We start from the raw sequence: 25,370 nt of genomic DNA, 5'->3' as shown, positions 1-25,370 counted from the left end.
TGTCATTGCAGTGGAAACCGACTCAGTGGCAGTGTGTGGATGAGATACATGACTGCAACAGACACGTGTTACTTTCATATTGTATTCCTCCAAAAAATGATTTTAATCCATTTAAGATTCCTTTTCCAAATGCTATTTAAGAGTGAATGCATAGTTTGTAAAATAACAATGCATAGGCTTATATTTTAAATGAGTATGTATAGACAAGGCAAGACAACACTTTTATACTTAATGATCTTTTGAGCATGCCCAGATGGAAGCAGAACACTTGCCTGTATGATCTAAAGATTGTAAATAATAAATTCCAAGATCAGAGGAAGAATATTGTATTAGAGCTTAAATTCTTAGTCCCCCATTTTCAGAAGGCTATGGAGGACAATAAAAGCCTAAAATCCATTTGCAGAGTCCCCATTAAATTTCCTCCAACCATTAACTAGGGATGTGAATGTCCTTACCCTTAGACACAGTATATCAGAAAGTGAATTTATACAGATATAATTAGTTAAATTGTAATATCTTATTTGTTTATCCTGTTGACTTAGTCTAAATTTGTTTTCATTATTTTCTGCTTTCTTTTGGATTGAGGTTTTCTTATTGTTGGGAGGTTTTTGTTTTTTGTTTTGTATTTTGTATGATTTTCTTTATATGAAATCTAGGATGGGTAAATCTATAGAAGCAGTAACTGGAATAATAGTTTCTTAGGGTTATGGCAAAGGAGGTTGGGGAAAATGTGGAGCTAATAATGAGGACAAAAATGAAAAAAATGGTCTAAAATCAATTGTGGTGATTGTATAAATCTTTAATATATTTAAATGATCGATCAAATGGTATGTGAATTATGTCAAAAAAATTCTTTAAAACAAAGGTCATTTAAGTATTTAAATATGTTTCTTAAGTACTTAATGGTTTCTAAATGATTTTTTTAATTTGGAATAAGAAGGAAAACTTTGTTATAGCATACAACTTAGTTATCATTAACGAAAATGTTGATAAGTTGAGTTTTTGACAGCATATTTAGATTTGTATAGAGCATCAAACGAATTTATAAGCACATGGAATTTTTAGAAATTTTATACTTCATATCCAATAATACAGAAAAAATATTTTCAGATTTTAAATATTAAAAAAAATTATCTTAACTCACTTTCAAAACTTCAAGAAAAAAATAGTATATCTTTTGAAGAAGACCAGATATTATCAGTGTAGTCAGATAACTAATGATATCAAGTTTCCTTAAAAAACTAAAGGATAATACAAATGAAGTCATGTAACTAACCATAAATTATCACACAGCGATATAAGTTTTCCAGAACATCACTCAAAATACACCCTTTGTTCAAGGAGGGGATAATGAATTCTTCATCTTTGTTAAATCTCTGGTTAAGAGTTTTACTTGGATGATGTTATATTCATTCATTCTGAGATACAAGAAAGCTTTAAGAAGACACTGGCATATGAGCATTGAAAACATTCCGAGAACCAGACTTTCCCTAAAATTTGATTTTTAATTCTGAAATCCCCATTCCGTGTAATTGGTCATATATGAAGGATTCATACATGAGGGAAGCTTTTCTTCATGGATGTTTCTTGTGAGAATTCAGTAATCCTGAAGGGGACACCTGACCAAGGTAAATGAGACACTTAGAAGGATAAGGGGAAATTTAGTCAATGTTATAAGTTCCTCAAGTTTGCGACAATTGTAATACCAACCAAAAAATACTTCTGTGGCTACACTGGCTAATAAGTTTGCATCCATAAGTACAGGAAGGCATCTTTAAGGAAGTGTGTGCGCAGAGGTGTGTCTATAGGCATACGGATAGGCGTGTTTGGGCGTGCTGCACATGTATTTGTATGTATAATAAAGCACATAGGAGAGGCCCAGTTATGGAGCCTTCTTAGACGTACGCGCCTCGTTGAATTGGCTTAATGGGTTAAATGGCTTAGGCCCATCCCCATGGGACAACTCAGTCAATTGGCATGACATCCTTCAGACAGACAGTGTTCTGCATCCTAGTTCGAGGAGTAGCGGCAGTGACCAGCTAGCAATGCTAACCGCCCTAAAAGGAAGCACATTAAAACGACTGGGTGAAGTAGGAGAAACTGCAGAACAAAATTTAAATTTGTTAAAAAAGAAAGAAAACTCCAGACTTGCTGTATTGATAGAGACTTGAGGAACCTCTGATATTATTGCTCTAAGATAATCTATGAATTAGGGACTGAAGCCACTGCTGGAGGTGCCAACCAGATAATGCACTGTCTTATCAAACAAGTAATATCTCTCCGTAGTAATGTGCTCCCTTAAACAATCACCTATTTGAGACCAATGGTCACCATTTACACAAAGCAGAGATGAAATGGCAAGGAAGGGACAGGAAGCTAGGTAAGTAGAAATGGAACCAACAGAATAGAAAGAATGAGAACACGAATTCCTGGTCAAAATTGTGATCCATGTCACAACAATTTGTATAAAAAAGGTTTATTGGGAAATTAATTTGCTGTGTAAAGTTTTACCTGAAAACACAGTGATTTTTTTAAAGGCGCTGGAGCGGAATTTACCCCCGCTGTCCTGAGATGAGTGTTATTCCATGGGGTCAGGTACTCCATGGCTTACCCACTAGTGTATCTGCTGACTCTGGCACTCTGCCTGGCACCACGTGCTGCCAGTGTGGTCAAGTGCCATTTAGTGGTACAGACCTACGGATACAGACCTACGGACAGTGGAATGACACACTGCCTGCACTTGTGCCATCCCCACTTGCTATGTTTGAGTCCACTGTTTCAGCTACTGTTTTAATCTAGCTTGTTAAGGTTATTCCTTTTTCTCCTAACCCTCCTGATAAAAGATCCAAAGTCCATGAGACTAAGTCTGGCCATCCTTGCTTTTCAGGAGTATTCTGGCTATACTTATTCCAAGACAGATGTGTTTATTCTCCTGCCAGCCCATGGTTCACCCAATATTCTGTACCAACATCATAACTCAGAAAACATCAATTCTTCTTCTGTCTTTCTTATTCCTTGTCTAGGTTTCACAAGCTTAGGATACAGGTCCAATGCACCTTACTTGTGGATTTGACTTCCTTGCCTTTTAACCCTTTAAAGAGATCTTTTGCAGCGGGTTTGCCAAATGCAGTGGGTCAATTGATTCCTTGACTGCTGCTTTCATGGGTGTTGACTGTGGATCCCACTACAATGAAATCCTAGACAAATTCAGTCTTTTTCCATTATCACGATGCTGCTGATTGGTCCAGTTGTGAGAATTTTTGTTCCCGTATGTTGAGGTGTCATCCATACTGAAGTGTGTGTTGATAGATCTCTGCTGAGTGTAGGTTTCATTGACTCTCTAATTCTGACTTCGCGCTTGTATAGATATCCGGATGGAGCAGTGTTACCTGAGGTGGGATGAAGATGAATGTGTCCAGCCAGTGCCGGGAAAGTTCCGCATGGATGCTTGCTGCTGTACAGTTGGGGCAGCGTGGGGCACTGAGTGTGAGGAATGCCCCAGGCCTGGCACCAAGGACTATGAGACCCTGTGCCCTCGTGGCCCTGGCTTTGCCAACAGAGGGGATGTTCTTACTGGACGGCCATTCTACAAAGGTAACGGACAGCAGGCATTCATTCCCTTGACACTAGACAAGTCTCCTTCCCTCCATACACTCAGAACTGGTTCTCTTCATAATGTGCAACTGTATTTTCTTGCATAAGCCTCATTTGTTGCTAAACACCAAGCCCAAGGGTACAGCGAGCTAGCTAAGATAGAATCCATGTGACGGTCACAGGGACAACCACGATTTTATGCTCGCTTGTCTTACATCGTTCGATTCTACTTCTGCTTCCCTTTCAACAATTGGACCAGATGCAGCCATTTGGTGAGAAGTCCTCCGACCCCAATAAGCTTCACAGAATAACTCGTCCGGACTCTTGGTTAGAATATAGAATCCCTCACAGATGAAGGCGTCCGGGTGATCGGTAGAAAATGTGATAAACCTCCCATGCGTCCTTCCATACATCGTTACCATCTCATAGATTTTTAATGTAAAGTGCTGGCCCTGCTTTTTGTACCAGCCCCTTCTACAGACGACTTTTGCTCACCTTTAGATATCAATGAGTGCAAGGCATTCCCTGGGATGTGTACGTATGGAAAGTGCAGGAATACAATTGGAAGTTTTAAGTGTCGCTGCAACAGTGGCTTCGCTCTGGACATGGAGGAAAGGAATTGCACGGGTAAGTTGGCTCTCTTGTTCCATCGGTAGACTCGAGCACTCTTTCTTTCACTCGGAAAGTATTGCCAGGAAAAGCCCGCAGGATGGTCACTGAGAATGTGTACGTTTGTTTCCTTTCTGTTACTTAACCAGTTCTCCAAATCAACTTTTTATAAGAGAAATCCCAAACACTTGAAGATGCTATTATTTATAGAGAGGATCCTCATCATATGATTTTCAAAATAACTAAGTACTAAAAGACACAGTAAATCACTCAATGATTATATGAGCTTATATAAAATACTTCTGCAACCTTTAACCTGCTGTGCCACTAAATTCGCTCCTCATTGCTCTTGCCACTTCTGGGTTACTGAGAAAAATCCAAGGAGCTGACTAGATATCTGCATTCCACTTCATCCATGCCCGCCATGCTGCTTTCCCGCACTCATGCTCATCACCTTTCCACGGCTCTGTGTGTTCCTCTCAGCACTGCTCCAGAGCCTCTCCCCCAACCTACACACACACGCACACGCACACACGCACACGCACGCATGCACGGGCACCTGTCCTCCTTTCTTCCCTCCTTTTTGAAACCAAAGGTCCATAACGTGGCTGCCCGCGCCCCTCTCGCACACCCTCCCTGGTGATCGGGTTTCCGTTTCCTCGCATACTCTCATTTCTTCTCCAGCTCCAGAGAACAGGAGAGGTGATGTGTGGCCTTGATTTTGCAGTTCGTTCGTCTGCTTTTTAAGCTCTTTGCACTTCCTCCTCCTGGCTCTTTCTCCGCAGGGCTAAAGCCTCTTTCGGTAGCATTTCTGTGTTTTCACTGGCTCCTTCTCAATGTAGAACCGAAGTTAAAAGTGTTTTCTCGAACCTTCTTTTCCCTTAAACTGCCAGTTTGCTTTCATGCTTTTATCTTTCTCCTCCCTCTCTTAAAATCAAAATCTTTTACTACATGCGAATTCTTTTTGATTCTTTGCTGACAACTTCACCCTGAAATGTCCTGCTCTTTGTCTCCCTGGCGCTCCCTCCCCTGATGTTTCTTTCTTCTTGGTTACAAATCCTTCTGGCTTCTCTGTTGCTTGGCTATTTGTCAAAGTTATCTGCCCCCTCAGCATGCTGCCCCTCAGAATTTTGCCTCCTCTCATGGCTTCAGGCATGGTCTCTTGACCCACTCCCAGATACCATCTCCAACTACCCCGTCCTGGAGTGTCCCTCCCACATTTCTAATCTCCATCTGGACTGTTTCTCTTTCAACTCCTTTTGTCTCTCCCACCCTTGTTTTCTCCCCTAGAAAAACATCCTGTGTGGGATTAGCTGTGTAATTTCTCTCAGGATGGAAGCCTCATATTTAACTTTGGTATCCCTCTCTCGGTGGACAAGTGAAAAGAGTGATGCAACTTCTTCTACTGATATGGTTATTTCAAGGGTTTTATAATGCTTTCCCCCTAGATTATTGCTGACAGAAGTGGGGCTCTTTAGGAAAGATTAGCATGCAGGAAATTCTTAGAGTGTGACCTTGGGATCAATAACTGGGGAAGGAACTGGAAAGAAGCAGAAATAGGGAGAAATTGAGCTATGATGAAGTCCCAACAAAACTTTCAGTCCAGTCCATATAGAATGCTAGATCCAAGGCAGGCCTTCAGAGCTGTCTTGAGGCGACCAGGGAGCAGCACGTCGTATGCCCACACGGTCAGTCTTTGGAGATGGCTTTCCAGGGAAGAGGTGGGATGGTGAAGAAGCTACTTCTTCAGCTGAGCCAATCCCTGAAGGTAGTTTTGCATCCCAGAGCTATCTACCAATGACACTCCCCAAAACAGGTGAGTGCTTCTTTGGTTTTGAAGGCAAATCTGGGCAGCATGAGCTAGGTGGTGCCGCTCTGTAGTAGATGTTACAGTGTCCACTGCATAGAAGACTCCTCAGAGTTCTCCCAAGCTGCGAATTTCCCGGTCGTCATCCTAAAGTCAGGATGTAGACTGTAATCTTACACCGAAACAACTTCCATTGACTCCGTATCATGTTTTAAGGGCCAGACACTCCTGCCTCTGGGTAAGGAAATTCTTGATTTTTCCAGTCTGTTTCCACCTCTTCTGTAGGATATGAGATGAGTCAAGTTCTATAAAGCCTCTGATACTCCCCTTCTATAACGGAATAAGAAAGGCAGCTGCTGATAGTAGCTGCCGTGCCTTTGTCACAGTTCAAAAGCACAACAGAAAACGATTGTCCGCGGTTCTCTTTGAGCATTTAAGCTCAATCTCCTGCTCCCTCTGTGTGGCACAATTCACTTCCTTCCAAATTCGTATCACAGAGGAGCTTTTATGTTCCACACTTTCTCAGAAGCAAGCTCTTCACAAATACTGGCCCTTTTAATCCCAGAGGTGGTTCTCCCATACTCCCTATTGTACGTAGAAGCAAACGGTCAGAGAAGTGAGATGCCTTGCCTAAGGTCCTGAAGAACCGGATTTTAAGATATATTCCATCTGCTTCTAGAGTCCACACACATCTAGTGTGCAGCTTCCAGAGTCCTGACACTTACATAGTCACAGCTTCCCTTTATGGCAACAGCAGTGTGCCCCTGCTTTGCCACGAGACTCATTCTAGGTTCTTCCTGTGGCTCTTATGAACTATCTCGTTCTTGGTCATTGATGGGCAAAAAGGATAAGAATTAATGATACTAATCAATTCCTCTTCCTAACAGCATTTTAAATTAATATTCTATCACTCATTGCTCCAATATTTTTGGCCTTTGCATTTTTAATCCTAACTGGACCCTAATTGAATGAAAACATGTATCAATTGCCAGGCTAACTAAATCACCTTTTTCTTCTTAATTTGATGGCTTTTAAAACATGAGAAATTGTAAGCTTTATTTTTTTTCAGGATCCCTATCATTGAGGAAGTAAACAGAAAACCCCAAAGGCTAGGAGAAAACTGGGAGTGAGACCCCAAGGGAATATGTCCAACTTCTCCTCTGATTAAATCCTGTGATTTCAAAACTTCAGAATTGAAATGCATCAAACTAAAGGATAGAGACAGGCAGAAACATTGTTTTTCCTGCTGGGACAAAGATTTTTGTTTTTTAAATATGGGCTGTGTTTTTTAAATCACCTTTTGTAAACCAGACTTCCCTCGGGAAGAATCTCAGAAGATCTGGGTAATAGGACTGCGAGATTTCTAAGAATCTTGGTTTTGAAAATATAAATCCTACTATTGAGAATTTTTAATCACTGCAGTGTCTAAAAAAATACACACAGATAACATTTTCTTATATGATTTGTTTTATGGGAGCAGGAGGTTCTTCATATCGGAGTGTGACTCACAGAAAGACTGGGGTCTACTCCATGACCCGGCCCAGAGGTGTGCTTTCTGTGCTGGTCACACCTGCCTCTGAGTCTGCCTGTCTGTGGAAGGCCAGCCTTGCCTGCTACAGGTGTTCCGCTGTCTGCCTCTGTTCACATACAGATGGGTGTGCGCTAGTTTAGCAGAACCGCCATGACCTCCTTGCCACCCATGGGACTTCATTCTGTGTGAGCACTGCTTCCTCATGTCCGCCTCCTCTGGTTCATCCGGTGGCCTGGTTCATCCTTCTGTTACTATTTCTAATCCACAAAGAGAAATCCACAGTTCCAGAACTCTGAGGGCCTCAAAAGCGACTCCTCCCTGCCCGTTGGCTGTGACAGTTTGGCAGTTGGAGGGAGGAATGCACCTCAAGCCCTGTCCCTTTCAGTCTCCTCCACTGAAAACATACCTTCATTCGATTAGCCTAGGACTCGGTGGCTCAAATGAGTTATGCATTCACTTGAGGGCAAAATTCCTCCCCGTGGCCTGGAACTGCCTTCTCCGACTCAGTCTGGTTTTGGCTTTTGTGTTCAATTGCATGGCTCAGATATCGATGAGTGCAGGATTTCCCCGGACCTCTGTGGACATGGCATCTGCGTCAATGCTCCAGGCAGCTTTGAGTGCGAGTGCTTCGAGGGCTATGAGAGCGGCTTCATGATGATGAAGAACTGCATGGGTAAGTGGGGTGGGCGCTTGCTCTCAGTCTTGAAACCAGACGGGCGCAGGCTCGGTAGCTCACCCCGTGCTTGTCTCCAGAGCTGTTCACAACAGGCTTGATGAGGAGTGGTGATGAAAGAGAGAATCCGTTCAAATGTCAGGCAGGAACTCTCTTGGACAACTCTTGGGGAGCCCCAACCCCCAGGCGCCTTCATGGCGGTGCGGGCTTGGGACTAGATTCTGTCTCTTCATGGACTCTCGAAGGAAAACACTGACTCCAATACTCGGGAGACCTGCAGTTAAAATGTAGCGGCCCCACAGGTGCATGTTCAGTCATACTAATCCCGGGGCGTTCCCTTTATTTGTGTATTGCCACAAGCCCGTTGCCTTCCATGGCCCATTGTGTGGGTCTCAGTGAAAGAAGGGCTTGCTGCAAAGGATTCGACATGCTCTTGTACTCAGCACTCTGAGTAGGGCACTAGCTATATAATGGGCGGCGGCACACGGTGGCTTGCTTGTAGGATTATATAAAGCAAAGAGTATTTCTCCTCCACGTCAGGTGAGCCTGCTCCTTCTTCCAAGGGAAGATTTCGAGAAGGTGCTCTCTGTAAGTGTGGGACCTGTGCCGTGTCTCTGCTGGCGGTGTGAGGAGAGCATCGGGTCATGTGGTGGACACACGCCTCTGATAACATTGTCTGTCCAGTGCTGTATGCGTGACCTTTCCCCCCTGAGAGGGCTTTAATGGATCTCACGTTTTTACCTTTCAGACGTTGACGAATGTGAACGTAACCCTCTCCTTTGTAGGGGTGGCACCTGTGTGAACACTGAGGGCAGCTTTCAGTGCGACTGTCCACTGGGACATGAGCTCTCAGCATCACGCGAGGACTGTGTGGGTAAGTCTGTCTCCTCGGCGCATACACTAAACCCACCAAGCACCGGAGGGAACGACCGCAAGTGGATTTTGAACCTCATGCTTCTGTTGATGCAGGGAACCTGGGTCCTTAAAAGTTAGGGCCTTAGGTTCGCTGCATTGAGGTTGCAGACGCAGGCTGTCTCTGCAGCGACTGGCACACTCAGTGACGGCATAGAATGAGCTGGGGTCGTGGACTCCGGCTTTTTAGTTCAAGCACACTCCAGTGGTGCCTTAGGAAGGGCCCGAGTAAGAGCATGCTGCTCCACATCCTCCAGGCAGGGAGAAGGGACAGCAGCCGCTCCGTTGAGAAGACTGCAAACTGGATCCTCTACCCAGTGTCCCCATTCCCTCAGGTTGCATCTGCTCTGCACCCGTGTCTGTTGTAGGAGGCCCTCCCCGCTGGGTGTGAGCACATGCAAGTCCCCTTCCCCACATTTCATGGGAGGCCTGTGGTCTCTCCACTGCCCTGAACTCAGGGGTGGCAGAGGGAGACAAGAAAACACTAATGGCCAGTCCCTGACCTCTCCTGGTGCTTCTGTAAATATGTGAAAACCTCTGTGTTCTGGTACAATGGCTTTAGAATTTTGATTTCATCTAAAACCAATTTCTTCACAGGAAATCATTGCTAAAAAGAGTTAGCAGATAAAACAGCTCAGAAGAGAGACGATTGCACAGCCCATTAAAATGAATTTTTAAAAATTGAGCACACCTCCTCACCATATATATTTATATTTTTTATTTATATCCCATATAAATACATATTGCTATGCAAATATCCAAAGTAAATCTAAGACATGAATAAAACGGGCGTTTAAAAAGAGCAAAGTGCTTTAGAGATTTCATTTTGATAGTGGTAGAAAAAGCTTCCATTAATCATTACAAACTATTTCTTCACGGTTCAGTGTACAGTGATTCCGGCTTCTAACTTCTGCATCTAATTTCAATTTATATTGTGACTCTGCTTTCCTGAGTGTTCTATTTTGAAAAAGGCACTTTTCAAAAACGCAGGACTATAAGATACACTTATGGACGGCATAAAGTAAGATCATGGGCACAAACTCATGTTTCACTTTTCTCCGTAACGTTGAGACTTTTGAACATGTTTTATGTTCTGTCTGATTAGGCTGATGTTTATCTTGTTTGCATCTTGACAAGTAGCTTGACCAAGGAAAAGCAGCGCTTTATCCTTTCTGAGCTCTTCTCTGGGACTGACGTTACTAATATTGCTTTTCAGTCGACAGTTCTTTATAGTGGGTTGAATGCACCTGCCCGCTTTTTGAGGGCATTTTAACAGAGGCAAGATAATCTGGAGATTTACCTATGCAGGTGGGCTCTGCATTTCAGTAAGGGTCGCTCTATTAACACTTTGAGTTTCAGGAAACCAGCAGGATATAGTCATTGCATGTTGGCCTGCGATCTGCATGGTCAACAGTTCAAAACCACCAGCCAGCCTTCTGGAGAAAAGACGCGGCTTTTTACTCCCATAGAGACTTATAGTCTCAGAAACCCACAGGGGGGTCAATCACTCTAAGTCAGCATTGACTCGATGGTAGTAAGTTGGGTTTTGCAGAAGTCACACTTAGAAGCCCCAGTTGCATAGTGGTTATGGAGTCGGGCTGCACAAGGTCAGCAGTTTGAAACCACCAGCCGCTCCCTCGGAGAAAGACGGGGCTTTCTACTCCCGTAAAGAATTCCAGCCTTAGAGACTCAGGGGCAGTTCTACCCTGTGCCATAGGGTCACTGCGAGTCAGCATGGACTCAATGGTGGTGTGTTGGTTTGGGTTTTTAAATGACACTTGATCATGGAATGAAGACTAAGTGAACATGTCAATGTGGGCACATAAGTTGAGACTTAGTGAGCATCATTTCTGGCATGCTCTGTGCCTGCGTTATCTAATACGGGCATCATTAGCCACATACGGCTATTTGACCTCAATTCAGTGAAATGCAACTAAAAATGAAATGCAACTAAAAATCTACTTTCAGAGTCTTACCAACCACATTTTGAAGTGTTTGGTGCACATGGCTACATACTGGACAGCAGAGCTATAGGGCCGTGACATTATTGTAGCAGCGTCTTCTGGGTCGCATTATGCTAGAGAGTAATACATGAAAACAGAAACCCACATTCCAGTGGCTTGCTGTGCTCCCCAGAAACTCCCCGCAAAGTGCACACTGGAGACCTCAGCTCCAAACGTTGTAGTGACGGGTTATGACTAAAACGTTAATTCTGTGTACCTTTTGTAGATATTAACGAGTGCTCCTTAAGCGACAATCTCTGTAGAAATGGGAAATGCGTGAACATGATCGGGACCTATCAGTGCTCTTGTAACCCTGGATACCAGGCCACACCTGACCGCCAGGGCTGTACAGGTAAGCGGGGAGAGTTAGGATGCGGACGTCTCCAAGCAGCTTGGGGAATCTCTTGGCCCAAATGCATGGTAAAGGTGTTCCAAGACGCCTTTGCCCTAGAACGGAATCAAAGAACGGAGGCAGAGCTTAAGATGCCATAGTTGGTGGATTTGCATGGAGACACTGGTCTTAAGATTTTAAAATTCCTCAAATCATGGTCTCACATTTATGACTTCCTTCAGTTCTAAAGTGCTAGCATGTGATGTTGGGATCCCTGCTGGCACAATGGGCTGCACGTAGGATTGCTAACCATGGGGTCAGCGGTTCAAACTCACCAGCTCCTCCTTGGGGTAAGATGACACTTTCTCCTCCCATAAAGACTTACAGCCTTAGAAACCCAACGGGCACGTCTGTCATGTTCTATCTAAAAGGACATAATTAGTCGGTATCAACTTGAGGGCAGTGAACTTGAGTTTGGGAGTATTAAATTTTGAGAATCGCTGGCGGTGTCACAGGTCATTCTACGAACCGAAGCGTGAGCATTTAGAACCCGCCAGCATCCGGCCCGTAAGGATGTACAGCTCGGAAGCCCTGAGGGCAGGTCAGCTTTGCCCTGTCAGGTCTCTGAGTGTCAGAATCGGACCCAGTGGCAGCAGGCTTTGTTTTTCATTGTTCATTTTAGAATTAGATGTCCAATGGCATTCTGTCTAACTGGAATTAGAAAGGACTAAAGCTGTCCACTGGTGTAGCGGCAAATCCACACAAGTAATGGGGAGCAATTCGCATCTATTTAAGCTTTCTGCTTAAAACTGAGGGGAAGGCAGGAGAAAATTGACAGTAATTCCTCCTTAGTGCTTTTTTGTGTAAGGAATTAACCTTTCAAAAGTGATGAAGCCACTCGGTGGTTGGCGTGTTCTTTTCACAGATATCGACGAATGTCTGATCATGAACGGGGGCTGTGACACCCAGTGCACGAACTCCGAAGGAAGCTACGAGTGTAGTTGCAGTGATGGGTATGCCCTGATGCCCGACGGGAGATCGTGCGCAGGTACCTCTACGTGCTTTGTACATTGAATTCATGTTTATGTTCCACATCTATCTGCAGACACTGGGGGGTGGGACTGGACAGGAAAAATGTATAGTTGCTGTTGACGAGCGTCCTTGTTTTCTTTGACGCGAATTTCGCGTTGCCAGATATTGATGAATGTGGAAACAGCCCTGACATCTGCGACGGTGGCCAGTGTACCAACATCCCGGGAGAGTATCGCTGTCTCTGTTACGATGGGTTCATGGCGTCGCTGGACATGAAGACATGCATCGGTGTGTATCATCAGAATAAGTACCTATACAAGTACACATGCGTGCATGCGCACTGTGGAGGTGAACATGAGTCAGGCTTTTGAGAGGGTGGATCATAACGATAGCGTATTTGATGCCATCAAAGCTGAGAAGGATGGACTACTTGGGGAAAGTCTTTCGGAAGGATGAGTAGCGCATTATCTGTACTATGAGGTCTAGCCAATTTATTATATTTTAACAGTTTCATCTGTAAATGTATCACATCACGCTATTCCGTTTAAAAGATAGCATCTAGATTGCCAGTTAACCGAGATATTGAAAAATTCACTTTCCAGATGTGAACGAGTGTGATTTAAATTCAAACATCTGCATGTTTGGAGAATGCGAGAACACCAAAGGGTCCTTCATCTGCCACTGTCAGTTGGGCTATTCTGTGAAGAAGGGGACCACGGGATGTACAGGTGCGTTTCAAGCATCTGGCTCTTCTCTGTGGGAGCATATTTTCTCTGCCGTCCCCACCACTGAGCTCACCGGGATGGCAGCAGCGAGCGAGTATGTGAAGTCTGCTTCCACTGTCCTTCTGGTGCCTCCTTCTCCAGCAGTGTTCACTTTGTATGTACGATTGTTGCCCAAATAAGAGACACACATGAAGAAGGTGGCATCAGAGAGCCAGAGGGACCATACATTTTGTTTCTGCAATTCTTCAAAAGGAGTGAAAATTAGCCGGTGGTTGTATTTGCATTCTGTTCTCTCCGTCCCTCAGATTTCCCCTTCTTTTCACTTTCCTGCTCGTCTCCAATTGCCTGTGTCCGCTTCCTGCCCCAGTTGCTCCTCTCTTTCTCTCTGACTTCCTGGGCTGTCGAGCCCATTCATTGTGTCTTTGGTTCCTTCTCCTCATTGGGTAGTTTGAGCCTTTTTACCTACTTGTGGGGGAAGAGATGCCAAGTTCAAGATGTTGGACCAGGTGTTCCTCTTTGCTGAGTTTGTAGCCCAAGTGTGGCATTTTGTTCGAGGAAGATAGACAGTGGTTGGCTTCCATAACCCCTGCGACCCAGCCCTTCAGCTGGCTAGCCCCAGAAAAGGCAAGTAGCAGCAAATGTAACAAATATTTGTAGGAGGGAATCGCAGAGCCTCCATTTTAAAAATGGAGGATTTCTGTGGCCATTCATCAGGCTGCGGGGGTGTGTCGGGGCGGTCATGTTTCCTGCTGGGTGGCACCACCTGCTGCTTCTCACTGTCCACAAAGTGCCCGGCAGTTTCCTCCAGGGAAAGATGGGTTCGATTTGTATCTGGACCTTCCAAGTCCTATTGGAGTCCACAAAAACGACAGAGAGAAATGATGTTATGGTTTTCTCGGTAAGCAAGTAGAAATTTCCATGTGTATATGAAAATCGCACCTACACAGCAGTATACTGGGAAGTAGAAGTCATGAATTTGTATTTGAACTTGTCCATATTAACTCTGATTTCCCTAAGACGTGGATGAATGTGAAATTGGTGCGCACAACTGCGACATGCACGCCTCGTGTCTGAACGTCCCGGGAAGCTTCAAATGCAGCTGCAGAGAAGGCTGGGTTGGAAACGGCATCAAATGTATCGGTAAGTTTTGAAATGGAACATCAGTTGCTAAGGTGAAATTACCCAAAGGCTCTTCTGGTAGTCGTTAAGTTGCTTATTTGAATAGGAGGATGCGGTCCACCTTATTTTCTTGCAAATGAAAGGCTGTCTTTCATTGCAAGCTAATTCCTGCCTAAGAGTTTTTTTTAACCTTTGTATAAATGATCAGACCACAACAATATGCCTTGCCATCTGCTTTTTAAAAACTGATTGTTCTTTAGTAAGAGCCATTTGATATGCAGCCAGCAGTTCAAACAGCTTGTACGGTAAAAATGACTTAATATATTTTCCCAGTCTTTTCAGAGTTAATCAGTGAGATTCAAAACTCTGTGAAATAAATGAAGGAAATGAAAAGGTTGTGTTGGAGAAGCTAAGTTTTCAGTAAGTGATCGGTACCAGCATCTGAGTACCAAAAAGAATTCTTGTTCTCACAGGCAAATCTAGATGGTTCACTTCACTCACAGAGTCTGATTGAATAAAGACGAATGGGATGGTAGCCGCCATGCTACCATTTCTGTCTTAACAAGTCTTTGATCTGAAGCAGGGCCTGCGTGATGCCCTCACTGCCATGCATAGGCGAGCTGGCCCCTGGGCCGGGTCTTGCGTGCTTGAACAAGGAAGCATTTTTCCAACCTCTAAGAGTTATCTAGGTGAATTTAAAATAGAGCAGAAAGTTGGCCTAACTCAACTGGCCTCCCCATGCTGACTCACTAAATCTCAGAGGTCTGTAGTAAGGTTATTAAAGAATAACCTTATTAAAGAGTGTATTTTTATCCATTCAAATGTGTCATGCTTATCAAATGCTTATGAGATGACTATAGAGTTTAAGTGATCAGGTCCAATAAATCCAAATAAATAGCATTTTATGATGGCGTCATTACATCCACAACCGACCCACCTGTCTGTTAGTTTCAGCATGTTCCAGCCACATCTTCAATCCGTTCTCCAGCCGTGTTCGCCTACTATTTTCTCCCATGTCTAACTTGACTTTGTTTTAGCTTCCTTTTTTGGGGGGGAGGCGTCTTTTGCTCCTTTGTCTCCCTATCCAATAGCAGCAAGGTAGACTGCCTTTATTACAAGGGATTACGCAGTTTCCAGCCACCCTCTGCTCTAATCCAAGTGTGTCTCTGTCTCTCCTGGTCTCTCTTCGGGCCGACTGCAATTCACTCTCTACCGTTCCGCAGAACAGGCCTTTCAGTCATGGAGCTGCTCTGTTCAGGATCCTTGTTTTCGCCCATTCGGTGAAGGATGAAATCCAGCCATCTCTCTGTGGTTCGCAACGCCCTATGGAATCTGTCCACCCACCATCTTTCCATCTTTGTCTCTCGTTGCTCTCGATCTCATGCCATGCGAATTTCTTGAGTCACACCAAGCACTTTCCCTTCTCTGTTTTTGTATTTGTGCTGTTCCTTTTGCAGAAAATATATATACCGTTTCTTGCTTCTGTTCAGCTGGCTAATTCTTGCTCATCTGTTTGATGTGAACATAATTAAACAGTATTTTCTTTAGTGGGACTTCCCTTAATCCCGCAGTTCAGATTAGATGCCTCTTTTATTCTCCTGTGATGCCATGTAACTTCGTTTTTAACTGGTCCATTTGACAAAATTCTGTTATATTGATTTCTGAGTTTAACATCTGCCTCTTCTACTGGATTAGACTCCATGAGGGTCACATTTCAATGAAAGTAGATGAAAATATTTTCACAGGATGGCATGTCCCAATTTCCCCTCGGTTGCACCTCTTTACATGCAGATCTGGACGAGTGTTCCAATGGGACCCAGCAGTGCAGCGTAAATGCTCAGTGTGTGAACACCCCAGGCTCCTACCGATGTGCTTGCTCCGAAGGCTTCACCGGAGATGGCTTTACCTGCTCAGGTGAGTGGGCATCCCGAGGTGTGTTCTGACGCAGTCATCCGCATTTGCTCAATCCGGTGGAGTGGATTTGGTTAAGCTGTATCTTAAGACAAAAGCATGTACCATGAAATGCAGAACTTGGCTCATATAGATGTAAGAGATGTCATTTGCTTCTCCACAGACATCGACGAGTGTGCGGAAAACATCAATCTCTGTGAGAACGGACAGTGCCTCAATGTCCCGGGTGCCTATCGGTGCGAGTGTGAGATGGGCTTCACTCCAGCCTCAGACAGCAGATCCTGCCAAGGTGGGTCACGGGGATTCCGACTCACTTTCCAATTGGATCGGTTGCAGCTATGAAACCACAAAAAGGGCTGGAACGGCCCCACCTGGAAGCAGAATACACAGCACACGGTGCACACCGAGAAGGCATTTGTTTAAGCACAGATTGTTTGGCCGAATGAATGATGAGGAAGGTGCCTTTCATCTCGTACGACGTTTTCCTGGCCTGGAACCCACAGTTGGAAGTTTATTCAATCTTCTTTTTTTAATATCCACTTAGTTTACTTTTTTTCACGAACATGAATGGCAGTGGAGAGATGGTTCAGCTTTTTAAGCTGTGCTGTAGGGGCTACCACCCTAATCGTTGCACAGACTGTGATGACAAACGTTTAGTGTGTTTATCAGATCTTAGTGCGTGTTTGGGGCATTTGCCTGGATGAAGTCTGCTGTCTGTGCATCCACACCGGAAGCCTTCTTCTGGGACCCGTTGCCAGGCCCGTTTGCCTAACAACAGTGCCTCCATGCTCGGCAATTACGGTGCGTCGGCTTCTCCGAGGACTAGGGCTTTGTGGCCAGTACGATGTTGGTCCTACTAGAGGAATTTGGATTTTCTTCTGAATTACAGACTCAGACCATCTTTTGCAGATTTGGGGCAATTCTTGTGTTGATAGGATTCATGAAAATAAAGAGGTTGAAAAATACACCTCTGTTCTTACTGCCAGGAAGAGTCAGTTCCAACTCATAGTACTGCCATGTAGGACAGAACTGCCCCTGCGGCTTGTGAATTTTCTTGGGAGCAGACAGCCTCACAGCTGGTGGTTTCAAACTGCTGACCTCTTTGAGGTTACAAGTCTAACACATCACCCACTACACCACCCAGACTCCTCCTTATAGCCTGTGTAGCTTAAAAAAGAAAAAATACGGCTAAGTGATTCGTGGAGAAACCCCAACTCCCCCCACCCCCGACACACACACAAGTAAACTCCAGCTAGAAAAGATTCTAAAGTGAAGCTTGATTAGAGACTCCCTTTCTACTAATTTCTAAAGAAAGGAGGAATCGTAAATTCTACCATGTCTGCGTGTGCACACACACACACACACACACACACACGTGAACACACACAACTCACCAAAGCAGCCAACCAACCAACAGAATCACACGCTCCAGAATGGCTCCGAGTGAAACCCAGCCGTGCCCCTCTCCCAGACGGCACTGAAGGGAAAAGGCCGACAAGATGATGGTGTACCTATCACTCCTCTCGCAGCTCGGAGAGAGTCAGAGCAAGCGCTGGGTTGGAGGCCTCGGGGACGATTGTCTTCCGAAGCGCAAGCACCGACACTTCCACGACAGACCCGCTACCGTGCAGACGCTAATGCATTCGGCACAAGGCAGCTGCGCAGGGCGCTGCAGCTCTTCTCCAGTTCCTGGTTTCTTGTAAACGCTGAAGCCGATCAGCAGAAGACGTGCGTCAACGTGGTTATGGAATGACATGATGTATTGCCAACAATCAACTTGACAGGACTTCGCGGAAAGGGAACAAGTCAGCAGTAGCTAACCATTTTCTCCAACATAAAATCTCAAGTTAATTCAATTTAATTCTTTATGTATGACACAGAATCGCCTCCTTTGTGATTCTGCACCTAAAATTTCTCTCATAGGCCTTTCTAAAAATTTTCCCCAGACTACTCCGATTTCAACACTAAACTCACTTCTGTATTTTTGCCACTGAATAGATTGCAACACCAAACAGAAAACAAAACAACAACAAAAAACCACCCCTGGGACATTAGACAGTAAAAGTAGAGAATGACTCCCTACAGAGAGCAAGAACCAGAGTCCTCCATTAAATACTTAATGTGTCTGGTCTTTCTCGGTACTCTGTGGTTTCTTCTAGAGTTTATATTAGTCTTTATCTGCACATGCTCATTTCTTCTTGTTCACTAGGATTATCTCAAGCCTTTCTGCTACACTAGTGTAATTGGTGTCAATGATGTGAGGAGCCAAATACTAAGAAAAAATATTGAACAACCTAACATTTCCCTAAATTAAAAGACGGAAACAAACTCACAATAAATGACCAAATCGTAAAACAAAAGTTTTGCCTTATTTCCTTTGCCAGCATTTATCCTAGAGCAAAATTCTTCAATAATCTAGATTTTTTAAAAAGAAAAAATAATCTAAATAGGATATGCTGGTCGTGAGGAAAACCAAAACATCCAATATCGTTCCACATGAGAACAAGTCCTTAAAGGTGCCAAAGAACCATGAGTACACAACAGTACACTGAAGGGACCAGTTAATCCTACAGGCAGTAGGCATGTGCTCACACATAAGAGGACTGTTGGGAGAAAACAACTATGGGATTTTCTTGGGGGAAAAAATTGGCAACAAGTCATAGCCAGTCAAGTAATTAATGGAAAAGTGTTAGTAGAAACACAGTTCACTTCTTAAGGACAGTACTAATAGACGGTACTTGTGGAAATAGTGCTAAATACCATAAATACTGAAAAAAAGTAAAAATAGTGGTGGAAGGAATTATGAATGCTAATTTCTTAACATTGTATAAAGTACCAACACCTAAAATCTTTAATCATTTTATGTTTGTTCTTAATCTGTTAATACGAGAAACCTGTTTTAGACATTGTCAGAAATTCATCTGATACTTAGAAATAGTCGTAGTGTTACGATCTTATCTTTGTGTGTGTGTGTGTGTGTTTCTGAGTAGAAACATCATTGGTTTTTTTAGTTTTGCTAATACTTGATACACTGTATTTTTTCATAAATAAGTAATTAATTTTACAAAAACGGGGGAAAACCTTACCCCTAACCATCAGCTGACAGCAGAAGGACAGAGCAGACCTGGTCGCCAGGGTTCCCAAGGCTGTAATTTTCACTGACTCTTTTTCCCGTGGAGCAGTGGGAGGGTTCGAGCCGCCAACCTTGCGGAGAGCAGCTAGACTTAACCCACCACAGTACCAGGGCTCCTCTTCACAGCGGGCCATTCTTGACAACAGGCCTTGGTGTTTAAAATTGTATTGATAAATACAATGTATTTCTAAGAAAGCTAATTAAGAAAAATATGGGTAGATACTCAGAAGACTAATATGTAATTTCATGTTCACTTATAGATTAATACAAAAATATTCATTGTGTTTCAATTGATGTAACTCATAGAGACCTTGTAGGACAGCATTCAGTGGCTCCAAATGACTGACCTTTCTTAACTGAAAAGCAGTTAAAATCTGCGCTACCACTGTCCCCAGATGAATGAAGTACAGCTGTCACACCAGCCCTGCGAGTGTTTGTTGTGCGCTCACACTAGAAAAAGAAACCCATCGCCTGTTAATTGAACTTTGAAGTAATTTGAATCATGCTATAAATTGAAGGGAGTTGAAAGTCCTTGCTCTTCCTGCCAGGAATGACTAGAAGTTCCTTTGGGACTGAGGATCTAACCGTGTCAAGACAGTAGTTTGGGACGCTTTGTTTAGTCTAGCACAGGGGCTGGCAAACTGGCTCTCGAATAGTATATGACTCTTCCAGAACATGCATGTACTTCTGAAGTAAAATTGAAAAATGTTGAAGGGCATTCAGATAACTGTGATGTCCTGTGCTTATAAAAATATATTTATGGTTCTTGAATAATTCTTACATTGTTGTGAGGGATGGGATTGGCTCTCCTGTCTCAGAAGTGTGCCGATCACCAGTCTAGCCTAAAATAGTAACACCCAGCCAACATTCTCAGAATATTAGGTAATTTGTGTACAAGTCCATGGACATCGGTCATTTCGACAGCTGTATCACACATTCATTTTCACGAGTAAGGAATGATAATTTTTCATTTATCGATCTTGATTTAGAAATGGAAGGAAGAAGTTCAGTAGAGATACTGCAATGAAATTTTAAGAATGTGGGTGGATATTGTTATGACATCATATCAGGGGAGGTAAAGATTTTTTAAAATAAAAAATCTCTCTACACAAGGTGTAGAAGGGACCAGTTATCAGACATCAAAGAACTGAAAATCATATCAGTGGGTGCCCACCATCCTGATACGATCACTGAAGACAAGCATGTGCATAAGCAAATGTGAAGAAAGCTGATGGTGCCCGGCTATCAAAAGATACAGCATCTGGGGTCTTAAAGGCTTGAAGATAAACAAGTGCACATCTAGTTCAGAAGCAACCAAGCCCTCATGGAAGAAACACACCAGCCTGTGTGACCACGAGCTGTCGAAGGGATCAGGTATCAAAAATCAAGGAACAAAAAATCCTATCATTGTAAATGTAGGCGAGTGCAGAGTGGAGACTCAAAGCCCATCGGTAGCCAACTGGACACCCCTTGCTGAAAGGTTGTGGGGAGGAGATGAGCCAGTCAGGGTGCAGGGTTGCAACAATGAAACATATAACTTTCCTCTCGTTCTTAAATGCTTCCTCCCCCCACTATCATGATCCCAATTCTACCTTACAAAGCTGGCTAGACCAGAGGGTGTACATTGGTACAGATAGCAACTGGAAACACAGGGAATCCAGGACAGATGACTCCTCCAGGACCAGTGGTGAAAGTGGCGGTACCTGGAGGGTGGAGGGAATGTGGGGTAGAAAGGGGGAACTGATTACAAGAATCTACGTATAGCCTCCTCCCTGGGGGAAGGACAGCAGAGTAGAGGGCGGGGGGAGACATTGGACAGTGTAACATATGACAAAATAATAATTTATGAATTATGAAGGGTTCATGAGAGGGGGAGAAGGAGGGAGGGGGAAAATGAGGAGCCGATATGAAGGGCTCAAGTAGAAGGCGAATGTTTTGAGAATGATGGCAACAAATGTACATATGTGCTTGACACAATGGATGTATGTATGGATTGTAATAAGAATTGTACGAACCCCCAATAAAATATTTTTAATAATGTAAACTGAAAAACTAATGCTATTTTTAACATAGAAAAGGCTATTTTTAATTCAGCAATAACAAAAACAGCCACTTTGAGTTATTTTAGCATTTTTACTTCAGCAATAACAAAAACAGCCACTTTGAGTTATTTTAGCAGAAATTTGGGTGTTTGTACTTTTGTTCCTCTAATGTATTTCATATTTAATGTCTGCATTCATTATTTTATATTTTAAGCCAACTCTTCAAGAGCATTGTCATTCTAAGAGTGCTTCAATGCTGGAAAATATATTGCCAGTAAAATAATACTTATTTTGTATCTTAAAGTAAACTTGATAATAATGTATTGGCAGGTAACTTATTTTACTTGACAAACAAAATAATTTTTTTACTGAAATAGAAGAGTTCATTTATAGTGATGATCAGTAAAGGAAGCTTTTAAAAGTACCCTAATAAACAACAGATTATTTTTTTTAATCTTCAGATATTGATGAATGCTCCTTCCAGAATATCTGTGTCTTTGGAACATGTAATAATTTGCCTGGAATGTTTCATTGTATCTGTGATGATGGTTATGAATTGGACAGAACCGGCGGGAACTGTACAGGTATGACAACCCAGTTGTGTTCTGGTGAAAGTGAACACGCTGTTGTTCTAGGTCTAGGAATTTCTCAGATTCCCCTAATTGAACCGAGTGGTGGGTTATGCAATTTTCTTACTTTTGACGACCCCTTTAGTAATCCAGATACATTTTTTTAAACAGTTTTATTGGCACTTCAACCACATCATGCAATTCGAGCTTTCAATCGCATCGGCAGAGTTGTGCCGTCATCCACACACGTTTTGTTTCAGGGCATGCCTTGCAGCCGCTCCACCACACTCCACGCCCGTCCTTCCTCGTTCCCAGTTCCCATCTGCCCTGCATGCCTGCCTCTTCCTCCCTTCCACAACTTATTTTGACGTAAATGCTGCCCTTTGGCTCCCCTTGGATTGCTCTTTCTGAGGAACACGTTCTTTACAAGTGACATTTCCTGGTCAAAGGTGCTCTCCCGGTGTGGGTTCAGTCCCAAGTTGGAATGGCTTCTCAGGGCCATAATCTTGGATGTCCCACCAGTCTCTTTTGCACCAGGATGTGCAGTCGTTTTATTTTGGATTCTTGGTCTGCGTTTCTCTCACATTGTCCTTCCTTACCCTTCTGTTAGGATCCTAATCAGAATGATCTACAGTGGTAGGCATGCTCCATCTAGTTTTTCTAGTTGCGGGGCGAGTAGAGACTTTGGTTTCTATCATTGTGTGACTGAGCCTGATGAATGATCTGCGCTGTTCCTGGTCTTCCCACGAAGGGACCTAGAGTTATATCTCAGACAGCCCCGTGTAGCTTTGCATTGTTTCAAGGAAAAAAATGCATTCCTACATATTTTTAATCATGACACTGCTCTTAACTGACAGTCAACTTCTGTTTAAACAGATTAGTAGTACATACCTTACTACAAAATTATTTTTGTGTATGTACGCATACATAGTTTTAGTTTAGGAAACAGATAATTTGACCTCAGAATTCTACCACTAATTGTTTAGGAAGCATAATAAAGAGCTTCGGTATGGTAACAGTGAACTCAATCTAAGCAGCATGTTTTAGATGTATACAAGGATTCAAAAGTGGTTTCGAAGTGGTTCACTGGGGTCTTACCACCAAGCACGGGAGGATATTGCTAACTGGTGATTCTGGTACAGTAGATCTGGGGTGATCAAACAAATGCTCAACAGAATGGGTCAAATGGAATGAACCAATTGGAAGCTCTGATAGAAGGTTTTTATTTGATTTTGTTTGTGCCGAGTCTTAGTCATTTTTAATTGCCAACTTAGAGAACGCAAAACCAAACCCATAGTTCTGAAGTCAATTCCAGTTCTAATTGGCCCCAAACAACAGACTAGACCCAGTCCGCAAGCTCTCCGAGGCTGTAAATCTCGGTGAAAGCAGACTACCATAGCTTTCTCCTAGGGAGCAGCTGGTGTGTTTAGATGACAAACCTATTGGTTAACAGTTAAGGGTGTCAACAGTGCACCCGCAGAGCTCCTTACATGGCAAAAAAATCCACCAAGTTCTTATGAACCATAGTCGACTTGGGTAAATTAAAGATGCTGATGGTCATTTTCATTGCTTTTCTTAGATATTGATGAGTGTGCAGACCCCATAAACTGCGTGAACGGTCTATGTGTCAACACGCCTGGTCGCTATGAATGCAACTGTCCGCCTGATTTTCAGCTGAATCCCACTGGGGTGGGCTGTGTGGGTAAGTAGGAGACATATGCAAGGAATTAGATAGAGCTGATGAGTTGGACTCTTAGAAATGAACTGTGATGAATGTCTGCCCCAATGCATTCAAAGTGAAATAATCCTTGGGGGGATTCTACATTTCTAAACATTATAGACTCACTTTTATCATATTTTCCAAACCAGACTTTGAAATGGGAATTTTAGAGGTATTTTCACCTGACTTGGCAAAAACTAAGTCTTAAATTAACTTAGGGAAGAACATGGTCAACGCATTTGAAACTGAAAGAATTCAGTCCTCGAGTTGTAATCTTGCAAGATTCTGTGGGCAAAATATTGAATGATGGAAGACACATCAGGAGAAGACAGAAAGAAAACACAAATCGCTGTACCAGAAAGAAACAGTCAACTTTCCATCACTTCAGGGGGCAGCACAAGAGTGAAGACCGATGATAAGACAGAAAGAAGTTCAAACTGCACCAAATGCGTTTGCCGAAAGCAAGGCTACAGGAGTGGATGGAACGCCAATGGAAATGTTTCAACAAGCCGATGAAACGCTGAAAGCTCTCACTAGTCTATGACAGGGAATGTGGAAGGCAGCTACTTGGCCAACTGATTGGAAGAGATCCATGTTTTTGCTTCTTCCAAAGAAAGGAGATCTAACAAAATGCTCAAACTTATAGAACGATATCATTGATACCAAAGACAAGTAAAATTTTGCTGAAGATTATCCAACAATGGTTGCAGCAGTGCATTGACAGGAAACTGATGCTAGAGGTTCAAGCTGGATTCAGAAGAGGATACGGGACAAGGGCGACCATTGCTAATGTCAGATGGATCTTGACTCAAAGCAGAGAACACCAGAAAGAGGTTTGCCCGTGTTTTATTCACTGCACAGAGGCATTCCACTATGTGGTCCATAATAGACTTTGGATGGCCTTGAGAAGAATGAGAATTGGAGCTCGTACATGGATCAAGAGGGAGTTATTCAAACAGAATAAGGGAATCCTGCATGGTTCAAAATCAGCAAAGTTGTGTGTCATGGTGGTACCTCTCACCATACTTCAGTCGACCTATATTCTGAGCAAATCATCAGAGACCCTGGATTATATGAAGAAGACTGTGACATCAGGACTGGAAGAAGGCTTTCTAACAACTTGAAATAGGCAGGTGACACAAACTTGCTTGCTGAAACTGAGGTGGACTTGAAGTACTTACAGATGAAGATTGCAACCTTCAGTATGGACTACAACTCAATGTCAAGAAGACCAAAATCTTCACAACCGAACCATTGGGTAACATCATAATAAATGGGGGAAAGATTGAAATCATCAAAGAATGCGTCTTACCTGGATTCACAGTCAGTGTTGATGGAGGCAGGAGTCACGAGATCAAAAGACATAATGAATTAAGTAAATTGCTACAGACCTCTTTAGAGTATTGAGAAGCAAGGATGTTACTTTGAGGACTGAGATGTGCCTGATCCAAGCCATGGTTATTTTCCATTGCCTCCTATGCATGTGGAAGTTGGGCATTGAATAAGGAAGACCAAAAAAGAGTTGATGCATTTGAATTGTGGTGCTGGAGCAGAATATTGTAAGCATCCTGGACTGCAAACAGAGCAACGCAGTCGGTCTTAGAAGTATGGTCAATAGTGCTCCTTAGAGACAACAATGGCCAGACTTCATCCTACATA

At 43.3% G+C, this 25,370-nt stretch overlaps 1 protein-coding gene across 3 annotated transcripts in view; it reads left to right on the top strand.

Moving 5' to 3' along the window:
* FBN2 (fibrillin 2) overlaps positions 1–25,370 on the top strand; it is a 247,901-nt gene that overhangs the window by 167,955 nt on the left and 54,576 nt on the right. For all 3 annotated transcript variants that reach the window (XM_075541492.1, XM_075541491.1, XM_075541490.1), the window contains 13 exons: positions 3,367–3,594; positions 4,096–4,221; positions 8,086–8,214; positions 8,963–9,088; positions 11,356–11,481; positions 12,386–12,508; positions 12,655–12,780; positions 13,095–13,220; positions 14,235–14,357; positions 16,128–16,250; positions 16,411–16,536; positions 21,884–22,006; positions 23,571–23,693. In XM_075541492.1, the coding sequence (XP_075397607.1) occupies positions 3,367–3,594; positions 4,096–4,221; positions 8,086–8,214; positions 8,963–9,088; positions 11,356–11,481; positions 12,386–12,508; positions 12,655–12,780; positions 13,095–13,220; positions 14,235–14,357; positions 16,128–16,250; positions 16,411–16,536; positions 21,884–22,006; positions 23,571–23,693 (1,728 nt within the window). The remainder of the gene's footprint in view (positions 1–3,366; positions 3,595–4,095; positions 4,222–8,085; positions 8,215–8,962; positions 9,089–11,355; positions 11,482–12,385; positions 12,509–12,654; positions 12,781–13,094; positions 13,221–14,234; positions 14,358–16,127; positions 16,251–16,410; positions 16,537–21,883; positions 22,007–23,570; positions 23,694–25,370) is intronic.

This window comes from Tenrec ecaudatus, chromosome 2, assembly GCF_050624435.1.
Source record: "Tenrec ecaudatus isolate mTenEca1 chromosome 2, mTenEca1.hap1, whole genome shotgun sequence".
Classification (NCBI taxonomy): domain Eukaryota; kingdom Metazoa; phylum Chordata; class Mammalia; order Afrosoricida; family Tenrecidae; genus Tenrec; species Tenrec ecaudatus.
The sequence above is the reverse complement of the archived record's forward strand: the minus strand, read 5'-3'. Positions and strand labels throughout refer to the sequence as shown.